This window comes from Gavialis gangeticus, unplaced genomic scaffold, assembly GCF_001723915.1.
Source record: "Gavialis gangeticus isolate Ggan-Ray unplaced genomic scaffold, GavGan_comp1, whole genome shotgun sequence".
NCBI classification, from domain to species: domain Eukaryota; kingdom Metazoa; phylum Chordata; order Crocodylia; family Gavialidae; genus Gavialis; species Gavialis gangeticus.
In genome coordinates, this window is record NW_017728992.1 from 67,019,051 (window position 1) to 67,039,205 (window position 20,155).

General features: G+C 43.2%; 1 protein-coding gene across 1 annotated transcript in view; it reads left to right on the top strand.

The window, feature by feature from the left end:
* The first annotated feature begins 14,633 nt into the window (after positions 1–14,633).
* PARD6G (par-6 family cell polarity regulator gamma) overlaps positions 14,634–20,155 on the top strand; it is a 152,097-nt gene continuing 146,575 nt past the window's right edge. Inside the window, exon 1 of the mRNA XM_019523895.1 lies at positions 14,634–14,771. Within this exon, the coding sequence (XP_019379440.1) occupies positions 14,700–14,771 (72 nt within the window). The 5' untranslated portion in view covers positions 14,634–14,699. The remainder of the gene's footprint in view (positions 14,772–20,155) is intronic.

Consider the following 20,155-nt stretch of genomic DNA (forward strand, 5'->3'; position numbering starts at 1 on the left):
AAATATACATGTATCATGTATATTAAATATTAGCTTGTGATTAGTGCAGCAGGCAAGGCTGGAATATGAGATTCAGGAGCAATATAAGTTTCTCTTCTTCGTGCCTTGATTCTGTAAATGTCCCAAATTTCTCCTTACTTCAAGGAGAACTTTGCTGCAGGCGATATAGGTTATACAGCAGAACTGACTCTTAGTTTAGCAGATGCTGAAGAAAGTCACCAGGATGAAACTCCCAGGGCAGATCTACAGCTGATGTAAATCAACAGTGAGGTCAGACTGGGGGGATGCTAAGTTACATCGGCTAAACATCTGTCCCTCAGCCTCTGGGAGAGAGGATCAAGTATGCCATGTGCTTATGCATCTCCAAACAGCTGCTTTCAAAGTCTCCTTGAGGTCTCAGATGAGGCTGTTTGTCCTCTTCATTGCAGGTGCTGGCATGTCAGGGAACACTTCAGGATTTCTGCTTAGTGTGGATGAAATTGGACTGAGAAAATTTCCTAAAGTAAGATGCTTCTGGCATATGTCCTTGTCCCTCAGCTGAGCAAGGGAGAATTTCTGCGTAGTCCCAGAAATTACCAATGAAATTATGTTTCCTATAAATCATTTGGGTTTGCCTGACAAGACTAGGTGCCTCCATATTGGTACAGCCGTGCACAATTGTTCAGATTTTTAAAGATAAATTTTGCTAAATATAATGAAGTTTTTCATGTAATCTGTGTACAATTATTTTTATTAATCAAGAACTAAACCTTTGAATCTGTTATGTAGCTCATAACGGGCATGAGTTTTAGCTACAATGATTAGATAATCTTGCAACTTAAAAGTGTGGGCTAATACGTGTGGAGAAAAACTTAAAGAATCCCCTAAAACTGGCATTCACTTTGCTCACAGGTTTGCAAAGTGATTCAAAACAATATGCAACATGTAGGAAAGAAGCAGCAGAGACCTGGTGCCATCTACTATCCATTATCCCAATCAAGCCATTCTCTCATTCCCCTCTCGCAAACAGATGACACAGTTAAACACATCTTTTCTGGAAGCATAACTCAAAAGATCAGATCACTAGAAATAACATCACATTCAGATTATAATATGGGGAGAACAATGACAGTCATGACCATACTTTATTTCAGGAAATTGCCATTTTACCTGTAGTCATTTTTGAAAAACTTTTCAACAAATTTCACTTTTGGTAGTTTTCTAGGTTCTGCACTTTGGGTAAATATCAACTCATGCTACACTAACAAATCTCTAATTGGTCCTGCAGAGTTGGCAGTGGTAAGACTAAAATAGAGGAACTCTCCCATGCTATGTCCATGGTCCAGGCTCCAGCCACTTGTGACAACAAAAAATGATAGCTGTTCCTAATATTTGCAAAACATGGGAAAAACTCCCTTGCATGTTCAAGAAGAATTACAATGAATGTAAGTATTGTTTGTTGATTCAACAAATGATTTAAATTAGTGATTGGATTAAAAAGAAAAAAATACATGGAGGCATTTTTTCTTAATGATTTTCTTACTAATACTCCGCAACTTATTAAATTAGTAATGCTATTTGCCTTTCCATTTCATTAACCACTCAAGAACTGGATACATTAAATAATTTGGTAATATCTTTAAAGAAATAATATTCCATTATTATTAATCTGTATTTTGATAACAAACCCCAACAGACACCACAGTTTTCTTAGAAGAGAATTATGAGAAATAAACATGGCATCAGAAGCACAAATCTTTTGACAGTGCTGGCCTGATTCAATCACAATGAAATGAACTTATGGTTATATTTTAATTTACTGAGAGTCCAGGAACAAAGCAAAGTACTATTTTATCTCACTGAAGAAGACAAAGTGATTGGTAGAGGCTCCCAGGTATCTTGCCTGCGCTTGCTAATTATGTCTTTGAATCAGTTATTATTGTATCATTATAATTACTGTAGATGTGTATAGCACCTTTTCATCTGAAGCACTTTACAAAAGATAACTCAGGGCTTGGAAAAAGGCAGTACATACTGGAATAGTACACAACCGGGGGGCGGGGGAGGAGAGTCCCCTTGCGGCAGATCTCACTGCCTGGGGGGACCCCCATGGCCGATCCCGCAATGGCCAATGGCTGCACCAATCACTGCAGCCACTTCCAGGAGTGGCTGCAGCTGCTTCTGGAGTGGCTGCAGCAATCACACGGTGCTTGCAGGGGGGCACCAGTGCTCCTGCCTGCCTCCCCTGCCCATTGCCTAAGTGGTGAGCTCAGCCAGTCAGGGGGTGCACCAGCACTCTCAGGGGGTGTGTGTGCACCCCCATGCACCCCTATGCATTGCCACTGCTGAAACTGTCTCATACTCCAGAACCTCAGCTTTCATTTTTTAAAAAGCAGTCCCTGCTATGCTTACAAAATGAAAACCACAAAAATTAGAACCCAATGCAAAGAAGAGCCTACATAAGACCAGCAACGCTATTTCTGAGAGGTAAGAACTATCCTATATATTTCAGGGAGGGGTTAGTAGGCAACCACTGATCCTCTGGATCATGGCGTACACATAAGATGTTTAGTCACCAAGACCTTCAACATGTATGCCTGGGCAAGAGTATGGAGGAGAGAAGACTGCCCAAGATCTACAATCCCCGCTTTAGACCACTGAGACAGAATCCAAAGGCCAGACCAAGTCCAGACATTCAGTGCCTCAATGGTTGTAAGGGGATCACTTGAATTAATAATAAAGTAAAAGTTAGCCTTGATCACTGTTTCTTCTCTCACAGAAGGAACGAGAGAGAGGGCCACTGATATGCACAATTTTCCATGAATGAAATCTCATTTTTCTGCTCCACATGGTTGCCTTCTGGGAGATACTAAACCCCAGACCAGGAGAGAAGGAGCCAAAGACGGGCATATTTAAGGGAGGGAGAAAAGCGCAAGTAATGCACACAGCCGCCCCAAGCAGCAGCACAAACATATTTTGAATATTTGCACAATCTACTGTAAGCAGTGTTTCACATTGATGATTCACAAAGTTGGAACTTATTTTTTGGACAGAGCCTGGCAGAAGGCAACCACCTCCCTTGGTGTGACCTCTGCAGAGTAAACTTCAGTATTCTTGTAAACCATGCAAGCATTGTCACTACCCCATTTAACAGCTGGGTAATTTAAAAGAGGGCAGTTTTGCTGATAACCTAATCCAGTCTCCATCTGGTAACATTCTGAGATGAGGTGATAGGATCCTGGAGGTTCAGCTATACAGTAATTCTTGCATTACATGCTATTATAGAGTAAATAACCAGTGACAAAACATTAATTGATGAACACAAGGCCACATGAGCTGCTGGAATAAGCAAGTCCAACTCCATGGAATTTAAGATACTTCTTACGTGCTTGTATGACTGGCACATTAAGTCCAGTGTCTGTTTTTTATGAGCTATAAGGAAAAAAACTCAACATTATGATCCATAGTTCCTCAACTTGAAAAATTATTTTTTTCTTATCCTAACTAGATTTGTTTTAAGTGTAAAAGAAAGAAAGGCAGCCATAAAATATACTGCTCCTGGCAACCTTTTATTGCCCAGACATCTCTAATTCATTTCTATTTGTGTTCTCAGGCATGCAAAATTACATCATTAACAGAACAGTGTAAGCTGCTCAGAGTTGTAAGGTAATCATGATTTGCATAGAACCTGCATGCAGAGCTGTCACTAGACATTGACAAATTTCTAAGTGTTTAGTCAATGCAATTCCAGCCACAAGCTAGAAAAAAAAGAGAAATGATGAAGATAGAAGTCAGAATTTCTAAAGGCTGCAGAGCCTAAGTTATTTTTCAGGATGTAGTCTTTTAGGTGAGTCTGCAAGAAGAGCAAAATACTTCCGTAATAAGGTATGTTTCTCTCTAAAGTGAAGTTCTGCTAAATGCAGTATCAAACTTTCAAACCCAGTTTGCTTGTAAACTCCATGGCAAGAGTTAATGGATGTAAATTTGCATCTTTATTTTCTTGTAATTGCAGAGTCTACACGTAAATCATGTGGGTTTTCCTTGTGCTTCATTTTGTGGGTAGTAGAGAAGTATAAAGTTTCCTGCCCCTTTAGAGCAAACAGCACTTTACTGTCTGCTCTTTTTCATATTACCAGTACTGTAGCAAGAGAGGGGCAAGCAGGGTGACCACCCCGGATGCTGAAGCAAAGGGGCACCAACAGATGCTGCCCAGCCAGGGCAAGGCATGGGATATTGCTGTGAGCAGCTTGTTTGGGGGGCGCAGAGACAGGGGAAGAGTGGTTCCCGCTGCTGCACGCACTCCTAGGCAAGCATGGGGGAGGGGTGCCCCCTGGATCTGTGCATGGGGCAAGGGCAGGCTGCCGCTGCGGGCTTTGCCCCAGGTGCCAAACTTTGTTGCTATGGTACTGCATATTACATTAACACAAAACTTGTATGGACTTAGAAGATGAGAGCTCGTAAATGATGGGAATAAAATGGCTCTCAGAATCTAAGAATGACATTTCACCAAGGGAATGGACAGCAGAAAAACAGTGAAATTTAGTCTCCTCTCCTCATGTCTCCATGACTCCCTTGGAGCTGATGACAGTGTTCTTTCTGATCTCCTTTACCAAGTCTTATGTTCTACATGCCAATTTATGGTCCCCTGTATACCCCTTTGCAGTTGATTATGTAGAAACTATAATAATTCCAGCAAGCACACCACTCACTGTGCACAGAAATGTATCAGCGGTGCATTCTGCTTTGTGTTATACATCATTTTCTTTTACACTTAAATAAGATGTTCTATCAATATTGCAGCTCCCACAGGCTTTATGATGTAATTTTGAATTCAGCATGGAGGAAAATATATCAAATATGCAATGGATATAAGCCAATGGGGCATTTTCACCTCTCAAAGGGTACAGATGCCTGTCATTAATATTAATAATGAATCTTGTCTTAGGAGAAGAGTAAACCTCTTTGCATGAGCAATTTAAGAATTGCGAAGAGATATGGCAGGCAAGGCAGACTGTAACGCCCCCTTTTGGTTCAGAAAATAAATACTATAGATGCAGAAAGCAAAAGAGAGAAATATAGGAACATTTCTTCCGAAACAGATTTCTTTTTTAAATCACTGTGCTGCTTCCTTTCAAGCTCAGGGGCAAGATCCTAAGCTGTCTTGTGCTAGTCTGGTGGTGCAAAGCAGAAATAAAAGGGGGCAAAGCAGCTAGCAAGGGAATCTCAGAACATAAATGGATTCTTGGGTAGCATACAGCTGATATACTGACCCCCTCCTGGCTAGCACCCAAGGGGTATGTCCAGGAGAAAGGGATGGGAGGGGAGAGGAGGAGAGAGAGAGAGATCAGATTAAAGCAGGAGTAACTGCGAGACGATGAAATAAATGTTGACGTGCACTCTACATTTGAAGGAAAAGTAGGAAAATAGTCAAGGAGTGCAAAAGGCAGATAAAGATTTACTGAAATAGGTATAAGAAATTACTAAAATTGATGTCTGGCAAATGTTCAGATGCAGAAGAAAAGAACTGTGATGAGTGAGTAAACATAGTTAAATAACAAAGACAAAAATATGTAAGGAGATAGTGGAAGGAATCTATTGCTGGTAACTGCGGCTCCTGGTGCACTAGGAATCCAAGATTATGCATGCATGTTTGGTTAGTTCTGGTATTGGAACATGAATTTACTGCTTGTGAAAGCATTAGGGAATGAAGACCTCTATTTACACAAGTAAAACATACCTCTTGACAACAGCAGAAGTGATTCAGTCTCCATTTATCCAAAGCATACCTGAATTTGAAAATAATTTTGAAACATCAAGAAAAGTACATATTTGGAAAGTAATAAAAATAGATTGAACTGGACTTCAATAAAGGTAAAAACACGCCAAGAGAAGACCATACTATCTAATTAATTCTATGTACTCAAATGATATTCCTATATAGCTTCTTCCTGCATTAGCACCATAAAATATTTTCCCATTCTGGCCTTTTATTTTTTTTAACGCTATTTATTAATGAATCCAACTTATCAAGTCACAAATCAAACATTAAAAAATACATCCAATCCTCTAAAGTAGGGGTGGCCAACCTGTGGCATAGGCAGGCTCTGCCTGTGGCGCACAGAATACTGGGGAGGGGAGGCAGCACAGTGGCAGATAGGGCAGGAAGCACAGGGCAAGAAGTAGAAAGCTAAGCAGGAGACCAGGTAGGGAGTACAGGGCAGGGAACAGAAAGCAGAGCAGTTGATTAGGAAGGGAAAGGATTAGTGGCACTCAAGGACAGTATGAAGCTAATTTATGGCACATCTGCCAAAACGTTTGGCCCACATTGTTCTAACATATACGTAAAGACAGATATCTATCTTCCATCGACTGTGCTCCCTTAACCCAATTCACTGTCCAGAGGACTCCTGTGTTCTTTTTTCTTTTCCTATCAAGTCTTTGCTAGTTCCTTTATGATTTCGCTGATGTTAAACGTGTGTTTCTTCATCTCGAATTGTAATCTCAACAATTCACCCCTCTTTTTCCCTCAGAAGTCTGAATAATACAAACCTCATTATCTTCTACTCATAGCTGCTTTTATATTAGTTAAAATTATTAGTTTTAATAATAAGTATTAGTTAATTATTTTATATTAAAATTATTATTATTATTATTATATTAGTTATTACATACCAGTTCTAAACTGGTAGCTCTTAGAACTTGAACTGTCCTTCAATATTCAAAAAGTTTCTCAAACTTTCTGGTTTGGAACCAGGAAAAAATTATTTTCAGCAAATTACAAGAATTTCCACCAAATTTCAAAGACAGCATCTTTTTCCTTCTCTCCTGTAGAACACTGACTTGATAGGATAACTTTTCTGTTACTAAAACTTCCCAAACCACTTAGTGAATTTAGGGGTGTCTCTTCTCTTCCAGGCTTTTGTCATTTTAATTCCTGCAGCTGCTAGAACCAGGGCCACACATGCCAAACATGGCACACAAGGCCATTTTGCTCAGCACACCACCACCAGCCTGGGCTCTAAGCAGCTGCTGCCAGCCATGGAGTGCAGGGTGCTCCCAGCAGGTGGCTGAGAGGCTGCAAGCCCTGCTGCAAGCAGACCGGGCTCCATGGGCTGGCTGCAGCTGGGGGGCTGCAACCAGCTGCTCCGGGCTCTGGCATGTCGGCACTCTGACACCTTCCAAGGTAGACATTGTGGTTTTTTCGGCGCTCTGGCCAAAAAACGTTGCCTACCCCTGCGCTAGAAGATGAGTGATCAATTCCTCATGACTCTTATAGGTTGCAGAGTTCTCAGGAAGGTTCAATAAGAACATAAAAGAGTTATCTGATACCTGGCATCCTGTTATTTTCCTCACCATGTCTCCAGCCTTTTTCCAGAACAATTTGATTCTGAGACACGTCCACCATATGTTGTAGAAGGGTTCCCATTGACTGCCTTCCCTCCTACATTTGCTTCTTTCTGTGCCTTAAGTATCTTTAAGTGAGGTGAGATACCATCAATGTAAGTTTTTAAAATAATTTTCTTTTGTTATCATGCAGATGGACATGTGAGGACTGTTGTTCCAGGTGGTCTCCTATTCTTCAGCATTTATTTCTGATCCAGTGTCAATATTAGTATCAATCCATTGTGGCATGTGTTTGTTTTATCTTGACTGAGGAAATAACTAGAGAATACAAAACCCTAAGATACTGTGGATAAAAAATGATTATTTTTATTTTAAAAAATTAGAAATACTATTTTTATTTAAAGCAAGTACATTTTTCTTTTAAAAAACAAGCCTCTCTGGCATTCATTTTAAAACCTATATTAAATAAGCATTGGACTTTAAATTAGCATTACATTTGCATAATATTAGCTTTAATTTGATAACCTATCTTCAGGTTTGAATTTACTATAATCCATTCAAATCATTTAAGTTTAATTTAAAGATAACATTCTAGCAGTACATTTTTGCTGCTGAAGTTTTAAAGGAAGTCAAATCATTAAACAAGTAAAAGTGACTTAAAGGACATGGACCCAAATTTTGTTGGAGATTTTGATAGCAATAGCCACTCTGTGGATTTAGAGAAAATATTTTCTTTGTGTTACTCAACTTGTTTTGTTTAATGACTATATCATTCAGAATAAAGAAACCAGTTAGGGAACTGAAAAAAACAGAAAAGCTTCTTCTCCAACCTGTGAATAAAAATGAGGTGTGAGGGAATGAGAAAAGTCAATGCCCTTTGACCTATCCTGGCCATATGTTTTCTGTCCTAGTGGGTAAGACACAGAGAATTACTTTCACCTGAAAGTATAGTCCAGTTCTGCTTGCCTTGACCGAAAGTTTCCTTTTTTAGTTTACATGGTAATGCCATTGGAACACAGTGGTTTAAGTTTGAGCCTCATCTTATATATGTGCAGGACAAAAACGCAGTGAAGTAATGTCCCCATTGAAATCACTGGCAACATTTCCATTGTCTTCAACCAAGTCAGGATTTCATCTACAATGAACTGTATGATTATTAGACAGGACCCTCTCCTTACTGATTAAAAGCATTCCAGTATATCTCACTCTTACTTGGCATATTCAGCTTTATATAGTCAAAGCGCTGGCAACAATCATGAGAGAGGGAGGCCCTTTGCTTCAGATACTAAACCACTAACCAGTGTCGATCTAGCTACTGTGTTTCTGTAGAGGAATCTATCTACCCTAAAACCATTCTTTTGACTGCTGAAGCAGAGCAGAGTCATTTTACAGGCACTGACCCCAAAGTAACTCTCCTTTCCTTAGCAACTGAACCACCTCACTAAAAACACAAAAGTGGAGCTCTTGCATTGCCATATGCTGAGACTGAACAATACTGACTTTATGAAAGAATTTAATTTTTTCAACCACTGATATTTTATTTTCCCAGCTATACGTATACAGAGCCTTTCAAGTACAGCGCAATACTAAAACATCCAGTGTGCATTAGTTTCATATATGTTTCCAGTGGGAATGTACTAGGGCTCTCATTTCTGCTTTGTTCATTTGTGCTGCCCCATTTTCGTCCCGCCCCTAAAATCATGATAGAAAGACACTGGGTCTGATTCTTCACTTCCTTGCCTCTTCTGTAATCACTAGCACCTGGGCAGAACAAATGCAAAGAGCTACAGCTACTCCTAGCTTAACGTCAGAGTTATGTTCTTGAAAAATGCGTCTTTAAGCAAAATGATGTTAAGTGAATCCAATTACATCACAGTAGTTACCTACTAGCAGGTGGTGGCCAAACAGTGTTATTATTGAACATTGCATGACTCTAAATAAGTATGGTTTCTAATAGATCAGCAACATAATAACAAAACAACGTTAACTGGGATGACATTAAGTGAGGACTACCTGTACTGTCCTGATCTGCTTTTGTTTTATGCTCAGTTTATGCAAGTGTACCTGTACGAAGTGCAAGATGATAGAAAATCAGGCCCACGTATTTTATTACCCTCTTGTGTTGACTTTTTGAAAGGATTGTGGATCCTTGCTATTGCAGGTTCCCCCAAATCAAGTAACATTGGTTGAGTAGAAAATGTATTTTTTCCCTGTTGGTCTGCTGGAATTTTAAAGGGCTATGGCAGTGGGTAACAGATCCTGGAAGAAGTTTGCAGATGATTCTTAGACTGTAAATTTCTTGGGATAAGAAGAAAGAGGCTTTTTGTCTTGTATGTGGTCATCATCTACCAAAACAGTGTCCTGGCTTATGACTAAGGCTCCTACCTCTGTGATGCTAGACTGGGCATTTTGCTACCATGAGCACTTAAAGAAGACAACAATGAAACTTAAGACATGCAACAACCTCTTAACAAGCTGGCTGGGTCATTGTGAAGTGCAAGAGGCTCAATGCTAAGGATGTCAGCTCTTGCCATGTCATGCTCTGTGGCAAAATACTGTTGAGCCATGACTATACTTAAATCATTTCAAAATTAAAAATAAAATGTTATGCTTACTGCTTATACGATTCAATAATAATTTATTTATTTTAGGTTGCTTCCTTAACATGAGTAAGAACTATTTTTAATATTTTAAAGGTCATGTTTATTAGCTTTATAAATTAGCATACTTTATAGATCATAAGATTCAAAAGAAAATGTTAGAACATAACATACAGACCTCTTAAAGGTTATGAGATTCCACTGTATTTAATGTTTAATGTATAGGCTGTTTGTGGTATGAATGTGGTATGTATGGAACAGGAAAAAAAAAAAAAGAAACCACACCTACAACAGGCAGTCCACCTGAAGTCAACGGCTGAAGCTGCATACAAATAAGGCCAAGGTGAAGAAATCCACCCACGACATCCGCTCAAATCAAGGTGACAGCCAACATGGACAACTGATGTAAGGGAACAGCTAACCAGCAGGGAATGTTTGGAATAAGTATGGAATAAGTGAGATGAAGAAAGTCCTTGGGTGATCATTCTGGAAGACTGGGGTCTCGGTATGTGTGTCCGACAAATGCTTGACTCATTCTCTTGTTGCACTTGATTTGGCTGGCCACCGAATCAATTCGAGCAACTGAACTTGGTAACATCTTAATGTCTGCAGAAAAACTTTTGCTGCTATAGTGTGTGTTTACTTGTATGTGTGTGTATGAATGTATATATTAATATGTGTATATAAGTATAGTAATTCAAGCAATAAGAATATAACGGCTTAATAGTTTGTGTTATCAGTAAACACGGCATATTGCCTTGTCCCCCTGAAAAAGATTCTGCTTATTTTTCTTTATAAAGTATACACCAGTCTGCAACCAGGCATCACACACCAAACTCGTTGATGTGCAGCTACATTCAGTGATGTGCCTCATCTCAGGAACTCTTCGATCAACCCATGTACCATGGCTCCCACTCCTGAGCAACATTGTTTCCCCACATATCCAATGGGAAGTTGCAACTAGGAAGCTACTGGAGAAGATCCATGCCAATCCAAGCCTGCCACTGTACAAGAATCTCTTAAATCCACCTGCTACACGTCTACCATCATGACACACACTGTGGTCCAAACTGCTCCACCACGACTGCATGGAGGAGACCCTTTGGTGTGCAGAATGAAATTCGACATTACCACCAAACAAGTTCCTTGACAGATCTGACAGTCTGCCCACGTGGCTTCAACTTGCCACACTGTCAGTGGTTCCAGACAGGGCAACCTGTATGCAGCCACCCTCCACTGTTTGAGTCTTCACAACAATCCAGACTGTAGTCTTGGCAAAATACACATCATGTGTGTATACTCATTACAGCACATGCATATCGTCAGTGCTGCCCACTGCCGATGATCTCATGAGGTCCCTTCCAGTCCTAGACTTCTGTGTGACTGTGTGAGACTAAATTCAGTGGCGGATTACAGGAACTGCACATGGCCACTGAGGATGCTACACGCTGACTAACTGACTAAGGCTCCTATGTGCTATCATCATCACAATAACTTTAATAATAATAAATGGTGACAAGGGAAGAGAACAAAAAAAATCAATGTATTTGTAAGAGGAAATTAAGAAAAGTAAAATCCTGTTCTCAGGCTCTAAGTGATTGTAATTATAAACATCTTGAATCTGTCCAGCAAGTTGAATCTCAAAAGATTCCACTACACTACAGACTGGCCTTGAACCCACCCCTGCCACCCCTTCCCCCATAGACTTCAGTGGGTGTGAGTCTAACTTCCAGGTAGGCTTCAAGGAGTGGCTGGGAGGGATGTTAGACCAGCTTTTGGGCATGAAGTGCCCTTCCAACACTCTAATCATAGGTATGCTTCAGCCACCTAGGGTGTCACTCTCTTCATAGAGTCATTCCATTGAAGTCACAGGGATTGCTCACAATGTGCAACAGTAAGTGTGCATACAAGTCTTTGTAGGATTGGGATCTACGAGGACTGTACTGTAAGAGAGAAGGAACTTGTTTCTACATTTTTAGCATCTTATGGATAGCCCATTTACTTCTCCTATAAAATTAGTCGTGTATTAGGTTTTTTCCAGCAAGGAAAAATACCCAGTTCTTTAAAATATGAGAACGATCTTTTCTGGAGTGATTAATTTTTTAATGTTAAAGAAAACGATCTTTTTTTTTCATTGTTTTTGAAACATTCTCAACTTGTATGATTTTATCTTAAGTCTCGTGATTGCCAGAGTTTTTCATATAGCTCCAGCTGGGTGAGTCATGTGATTACATGAAACTATCAGCTTTCATTTTAGAATCCAGTATGTTACTAGCTATCTTAGTTACAAAGGAAACCTTGGAAATATGAACCCTAGCCACAAGGCGCTTCAAGCTTCCTTTTTTTTTTTTAACCTCATTATTTTGGGGAGAGGGGTCTGCTCCAGTTTTGGACACTTGGCTTGAGTTGTGGCCCACTTCATGTGCTTAGCTACCTGACTTTAGTAATAAGAGTAATTCCACTGATTTCCCGACATTAATTAACTCCAGCAACATCATAGCACATGCATAAGTGTGTGCAGATCTGAGGCTTCGCCCCGCTACTGGCAATCATTATCTCAGTATAATGCCTACACGTCAGTTTTATGCCTGGGCTGCTACATTTTGGGGGCAGTTTTGCATACTTGTGGTTCACATTAGCATTTGAGGCAGGAGAAAGAGAGTGAGAGATGGGAGATGAAGAGATTAAACCATGAAGTTTGGATGTGAATTCAAACTGTCCTTTTTTCCAAGGGGGAACAGAGAGGGCAATGACTAAACCAGTGTTTCTCAACCTGTGGGTTGCCACCCAAATATATGAAAGAATATACGAAAGTGTTGTGAACAAACTTAAAAAATGGATTTTTAAGGGGAAAAAAAAGTGGGAAACTGTGGCTTTTCCCTTGTAGGCTGGCAGAGTTCCAGTTTGCAAGAGGCTGCTTGGGGCCCCCCCTGCCCTACACACTCGGGGGCAGCGGGTCAGGAGTGAGGGGCACTGGGTCAGGACTGTCCATTTATGTTTACAAATGGGTCCTGGTACACAGTGCCATACCTAGACCAGCGTTTCCCAACCAGTGTGCCGCAGCTTAAAAGTGTGCCATCAGAGATGAACAGGCGTGCTGCAGAATTTTGCCATGGCAATGAGCTAAAATAGGTATGAGGATGGGGAAGGCTTTAACTGGTGTGCCACGGAAAATGTAATTATTAATGTGTTTACACAGTTTATTAATGTAAGTGTGCCTTGGGCTGGACAAGGTTGGGAAACACTGACCTAGACTCCTGGCAGCCCCAGGCAAACTTTTAGTATGGGGCCCCCCTTTGCTAGTGATAATGATTTTTTTGTTGCAAAAGTCTTTATCACATCTGTGGTACCAACGTCTTTACATAGTTTGTTCTCAATTGATAATATTGCCAGTCCCATATATGCACAATACAGGTTTCCCTTATTTTATGCAGGTTCTGTACATGCCAATTCACTCTTATGCAATGACCCTTTTTATACCGAAAATTCGTTATATGTGAGGTAAGTTCACTCTTATGTGATCGGTGTGGTGGGACCACCATTTTGTGCAGTGCATTGTGGGAGTGACCCATGCCAAAATATAGTCTCGTGTGTGGATCTGTGCTTCTGGCTTGTTGTCTGCAACGCTTTTCTATTGCTGCCATCCCCATTATGACAGTGCCCTGTGTAGCTGTTTGTGAGTACCAAAATTGTCTTGTAAAAGTGGTAGGAATCGGTCTGGGGGTGAGTACAGTCGAGGTCTTGGAACACAGTGGTGACCCGTAGGGGGTGCACATGCACCCCGACAGTGCTGGTGGTCCCCCTGACAGCCACGCTCACCACTTTGGCAATGGGCAGGGCACCAGGTGAGAGCGCTGGTGCCCCCCTGAGAGTGCCGGGGAGGGAGCAGGGCCGCTAGGTGAAGCAGCTGCACTTCCAGGCGGTGCAGGAGCACTGGCTGGGGAGCAGGTCCGCCAGCAGAAGCAGCCATGGCCACTTCCCCTGTCGGTGAGATCTAGTCCCTGGCTGGTTGCTGGGGGAGATGGGACATGCCCCCTCTGACTCAAGCAGCACCAGTCACCCCTGTTGGAACATATCCCTATTTGTTACATTGTAAAGTGGGTTCCCTTTATGCGAATTCGGGGTACATGCAGTTTCCCAGGAACACACGTAGAGCATAAATCAAGGGAAACCTGTATTAAAACTTTTTTTTTGCAATTATATATATATATATATATATATATATATGTATGTATTCATTTTCGCGCCTTTCCCCCCTTTCTATCCGGGCTCCAGGCAGCTGCTGGGTTCACCCATGCCTACATCCAGGTGTGCCGGTACAAAAGAAGTCGAGACCCCCTTTATTAGGCCGCCCCATATAGCCAGCCCCCTTGCGCGGCTTCTCCAGCCAGCAAGAAGGGCCGTGGGTAGCCCTGCAAGCGCACCCTTTGGAGGCAGGAGGAGGAGCCTGCCTCCCGCGGCCAGGGAAGGGGCGCGGGTGAAGAGGAGGCCGGCCGGGAGGCGTGGCCCGGGCCGGGCAGCCTTCCTCCCGCCCTGCCTTTGAGTCCCGGGCACGCTGCGGGCTGCGGCGGAGCGATTGTTCGGAGCGGAACGCGGGGAGCGCGGCGGGCGCTCGGATTGGCGGGCGGGACAAAGGCTGGAACGTCCGGAGCGGCCGCGTTCCACGGGCGGGGGCGGGGGCGCTCCCCGCAGGCGGAGGCAGCAGGGCCGGCGGCCCCTGCGGAGCAAGGGCGGAGAGGAGGCGGCGGCCGCGGGGAGACGCGGGGGGCCGGAAACATGAATCGGAGTTTTAACAAGTCTCAGACTCTGCGCTCCCCCGATTGCAGCGCGGTGGAAGTGAAAAGTAAGGTGAGGAGATCGGGGGGCGAGCTCGGCTGGGGACGCAGCAGCTCCTTCTTCCTTCCTTCCTCCCCCTCCTTACCAATGAATGGAGGACCCCCCCCAGCTTTTTTTTTTTTTTTTTTTTCGGTCGTTGTTTCTCCTGATGGAAAGTCTGTCCCGAGTTGTCGCACAGGGGATCGCGGGTGGCAGCTGCTCTCCTTCGGTCCTGGGCGGAGTGGGGGATGCTGCCTACCCCACCCCCTGCATCCGTGGGCAGAGCTGCTTTCCCGAGTATCTAGGGCGCCTGGACGTTGTCGGTCCAGTTTTGCAGGCAGGGCAGGTTTGTGCTGTGTGGGCAGCACGCTGGCGGCCAGGGGCTGTTGACACAAAAGGAGGCACAAAAGCCGACGGTTTGAGGGGCTAGAAGCCCACTAGGCTCTATCACAGCCGGATTCATCCTGAAGGGAAAGGGGGTAAAGGGGGTGGGCTGGGCTGTGGGGCTGGGGGTGCAATGCTGCAGCTTTCCACTCCGCTCCCTTTCAAGTCGATCTCTTGTTGCAGCGGCTTGGATCCAGAGTGAGCAGGAAAAAAGTTTGCCAGCTTTTATGTAAACCGGCCATTGTTTGGCTGCGCACAGCCGCTCAGAAGTTGAGTGTGGACTTCGGGGAATGCCCGCAAGGTAGCTGTGGCTGGCCTGACAAGACAGACAGACAGACACAAGCACGCACACATAGTGAGAGAGCGAGACACACGCACATACTGAAAGAGAGCAAGACAGATAAACACACATGCACACGCACACACAGTGAGAGAGAGCGAGACGCACGCACACGCAATGAGAGCGAGGTGCGCACATACACACGGACACGCACACACACACACACAGAGTGAGAGAGCAAGATGTGTGCACACAGAGGGAGACGCACATACAGAGCGAGACGCACACAGAAAGTGAGAGAGAGCAAGAGAGACAGTGAGAGTGAGGCACGTGCACACGCGCGCGCACACACGCACACAGACTGAGTGTGAGCCAGACACACACTCTCAGACTGAGAACGAGAGAATGAGACACATACAGACAGTGAGAGAGAGTGAGACGCGCGCACACACGCACAGCAAGACACACAAGCACACAGAGCGAGTGAGACGCACACAGTGAGAGAGCGAGACACACACAGCGAGACGCGCACAGGCTGAGAGTGCGTGAGGCACACGCACGTGGTGTGTGTGAGACTTGCGTGCACACACACATTGAGAGAGAGAGAGTGACACTGAGAGACTCATGCAGAGTGAGGCACACAGCGAAACATACAGTGAGAGACACACACACACAGAGTGAGACGCTCACAGACCCAGAGAAACATGCTCACAGACACAGATGTGCGCACACACACAGAGACATGCACACACAGAGAGAGAGAGAGAGATGTGACAGACAGAGAGAGAGAGATACATACACAGGGACACACAGAGGCACGGACACGCACAGAGCAAGAGAAAGACGCACACATACAGAGACACGTACACAGACTTTTTATAGGAAACTCATCAAAATTACCTCGGATCCCTTTTATCTTGAGCGGGTCTAGCAGCGGCTGCCCCTCTGCTCTTCCAATTTTTCAGGCTCCTTTAAGCAAGCTCAGCCTGAGTCAGTGCTGTCATGTTTGCTTCACGTCTTCAGCCGTGCAGTCATGTTTAAACTTGTTTGGGTTTCTGTGATCACCTGATTATCTGGTGATTTTTTCCCCCCCCCCTTTCTTTCTTTTTCCCTTTGTTGGGGGGAAAAAAAGTTCATCTCCTAAGAAGCTGCACGTTGTCCTCTGGAGCTTCTTTTGGAGAGATGAGACTCTTGCTATGTGCATCCTGATCTGCTCTACCCCCCCAATCCCCTCTAGCTTGATGGCTTTCTGAAGGGCCCCCTAGGGAATGTTGAACTTGAGCAAGCCTGCCTGCCTGCCTTGGACCAAGGCAGCCAATGACAGGGCTGGTGTTTGTAATGAGAAGTAAATTACATCCATCTTAAATATATACTGAGACATGAGGCAGAATTCCAGCTGCTTCCAGTTCCCAAGTAAGAGTAAACTAAAAAAGCCAGAAGAAATAAATAAAAATCCATGGAATGAGTTGAAGAGCAAGATCCTGAACCATTGCAAGTAATTCTGCCGTCTCTCCAGCTGTAGTTGAGAACCTTTACTGCAGAACAGTAGAAAACTGTCAAAGTACTTGGCATACGGGCCCAGGTCCTCAAGAGGTATTTTAGGTACCTAACGCCTGTTGATTTCAGTTTGGTGCCGAAATCACTGAGAATCGAGGCTAAAGAGGACTAGGGTTTCTTCCCAGTCTTGCCACTGCCCTGCCGTGTGACTTTGGTCAGATCACTTAACCTCACTACCTTCATTTCACCATGTGTCTGATGTCGTAAATTCCTGCGCGGTAGAGTACAGGCAGTCCTCAACTTACAATGCTTCGAGTTATGTTTCACACTTACAAAGTTTAAAAATTGACACCGTTTCAACTTCATGATATCAGTTTCGACTTTACAACGCTTGATCCAATGCAACACCGTGCTAGCGAACAAGTCTGCTGTGTCTCATCTTCCTGGAGAACATCTGTCCGAACTTCCTTGGATATTTGTTTTAAGAAAGCAGCCAAGACTCCAGAAAAACCTGTAGCCAAGACTCCTGAGAAGACACCAGCTTCAAAAAGTCCAACCAGGAGCCCTTCAAAAAGTCCAGCAAAGTCACCTCAAAGAAGTCCTTCCAAATCAATATGATTGCTATTTACAATATAAATACATTCATGTAGCTATATTACTCATCTATAACTGATTGAGTACAAAATTCTGGGGTATTTTTAGTGAAAATATGGTATCAGGCCTTGGTTCAGGAACCAATCCCCCATTTATAACATTGTTTCTTAAGAGAAAATTGGTTCTGAGTTGCAACGTTTTGACTTAAGACGTGGTTTTCAGGAACCAATCGTGTCGAAAGTCCAAGGACTGCCTGTACTGTAATGGACAACAGGAATATGTTGCAGTTGTTGCCCTGTAGCTAAGCTTGATGTGGCTCTCCGGTTTTTTAAATCCTGTTTTCGGTTGCCTGTCTTAGAAAATCCCTTTGGGCTGAAATTCTTACCATTTAGTATCAGCAAGAAGAGACAAGTTAGTGCTGCTGTTTGATCAAATCCACCTAGCCCTCTGAGTGGAACAATAAGTCCTACACTTAAGCATTGAATATCATGGCTTTTTAAAGTCTAGCAGCATGGTTGAAAAACTTCGTAGCTACTTCAGTGGGGATTAAACACAAGGTGGGGTTGGGGGGGGGAAGAATAAAATAAATGCCTTCTGAAATAGCGCACAGCATTCCAGAATCACTCAGAAGCCTTGTAAATGGGTTAATTTGGTAGAGCACCCAGGCTTATAGTCTGCTCTCCATCTCCCATGACTGCTGTTAATGGAGCTGTTCGATTCAATTCATTCAGCATGTACCTTTTCCCTTGAGAGAGTCATTCAGATTTTGTGCAGTCTGTGGGCCTGGATTCAGCAGAATGGTTACCATATGTGCTGGTTCTTTGGGACTTTTTCAAGGTGGTATCCAAAATGTAGCTTTGGAGCGCCTATTTCCTGCCTGGATGGTGGTATTGTAGGGTTAATGGAGTTTTTAGAGCCTTCTGGCTGCTTCTTACTTGGGCAGTCCACTTAAATTTTTGTGTATAATAGAACCAGAGTGCTTTGTACGCTCAGTACGCATCTCAAAAAATCCTCCAGCACGCGCACACAGTCCAGTCAGCTTGCTGTATACCCAGTGCACTTGATCTGCATTTTCAGGTCCCTGCACTGTCAAAACACATGCCTAAATTCTGCAGATCATTTGAAGTAAAACTCCAAGGGTGCTTGTACACAAGCGATTGATTGAGTCTGCTGGAGAGCCTCATGTATCTCTTGTATCAGTGTCCCTGCATTTCAAAATGGTAGTGGGGGTGCTTGACTAGTTCAGGCGCCTCTGCCGCTGTTTTGAAGCATGGGATGCTGAATACACAAGATGCTGTGGCACTTTTAGTAAGAGTGGCTCTCAGAGCCACTCTAATTAAAGTACCATCCTCCTCATCTCTGGCGCACATTTAAAAGTGCCCTAATTCTCCACTTCATATTGCATTAACATGGCTTCATGTTTAATTTTATAGCTCTTCCCACCTGTAGAAATGTAAATGTTCATGTGTGACTTGATTTATGGGGACACGGAGATAGTTTGGGGAGAGAGGGAGTACTGGAAGGTCTTCCTTCTCTGAGACAGGGTCAGGGTGTCACTGCTGATGTCAGGAGGTGATCTTTAAGCCAAGAAAATGCATATAAAAATGGCACTTCATTTCATTTTAAGGTGGCATCTTTAAATACTGCAGATAATATATTGAGGTATCCGACAGTGATTCTGAACTATTACGCAGTGCATCTAGGTCAGTATAACAGTGGGAACTTTAACTCTTTGAATTTTACAACTATGTGTTTCTAGATTAAATGTTAATTATGTAGCAAGTTCTGTCAAGTCGCTGAGGGTACTGAATTCAGTGCTGCATCTATCCCTTTCTGTTACACAGTCTACAAAGTTTACATGTCTGCTAACAACTAATATTCGTACTTAGGGCATAGCTGGTCAACCAGAGTCAGGAAGAAACTGTTTTAATTGTATAATAATGCTACCTTTTGTGAGTTATGCTGTATCTATGTTATTCCTTTCACTGGAGCACTGATGCCCCATTGCTAGACATGGGATAGATACCAAACTAGATGAGTCCTGGTGCATTTTGGTGTGTTGGTTCCTCTGACCTGACTAGCAAAGCCGCTTCCCAGCCAAAAAAGTGTGTGTGTATTTGTATTTGGCTAAAAAATGCAGGAATATCCTCCTCTAGTCAGTAACAGTGTTCCTGGCAGCTGTACGCTATCAGCCTTTTAAGCATTTACGATCCAATCACCTCTTTGAAATGGGGAATCCTGTCCAAACCTGTGTGAGAACTAAAAAGTTGAATATGAGAATTCATATTTCTCACCTGTCCTCTAATACTATGGCCTTTGAGACAAATGTGTAAGAACACAGAAACATAAAAATTGCCATTTACTGGGTCAGACCATAGGTCTATGTGACTCATTCAGGGGGCAGTGGGTGCTGGCTGGTGTGCGTTGTTCAGCGTCCCCTTCTGCATCCCTTGTTCTTAACATTTGACCTCACTCACCTTCCTGTTTTCTCATTATTTATCTCTTTGAATTAATTGATGGCCTCCCTTATTAAGGAAAACTTGCAACTATCCATAATGGGCCTACGCCCATGATCTTTTGGCACATCAGATAGGTTTTTGTCACACAGTGGCAGAGAGTGGATGCTGCAAAAACTGGGTATAAGCAGGGTTTTTTTCCACTG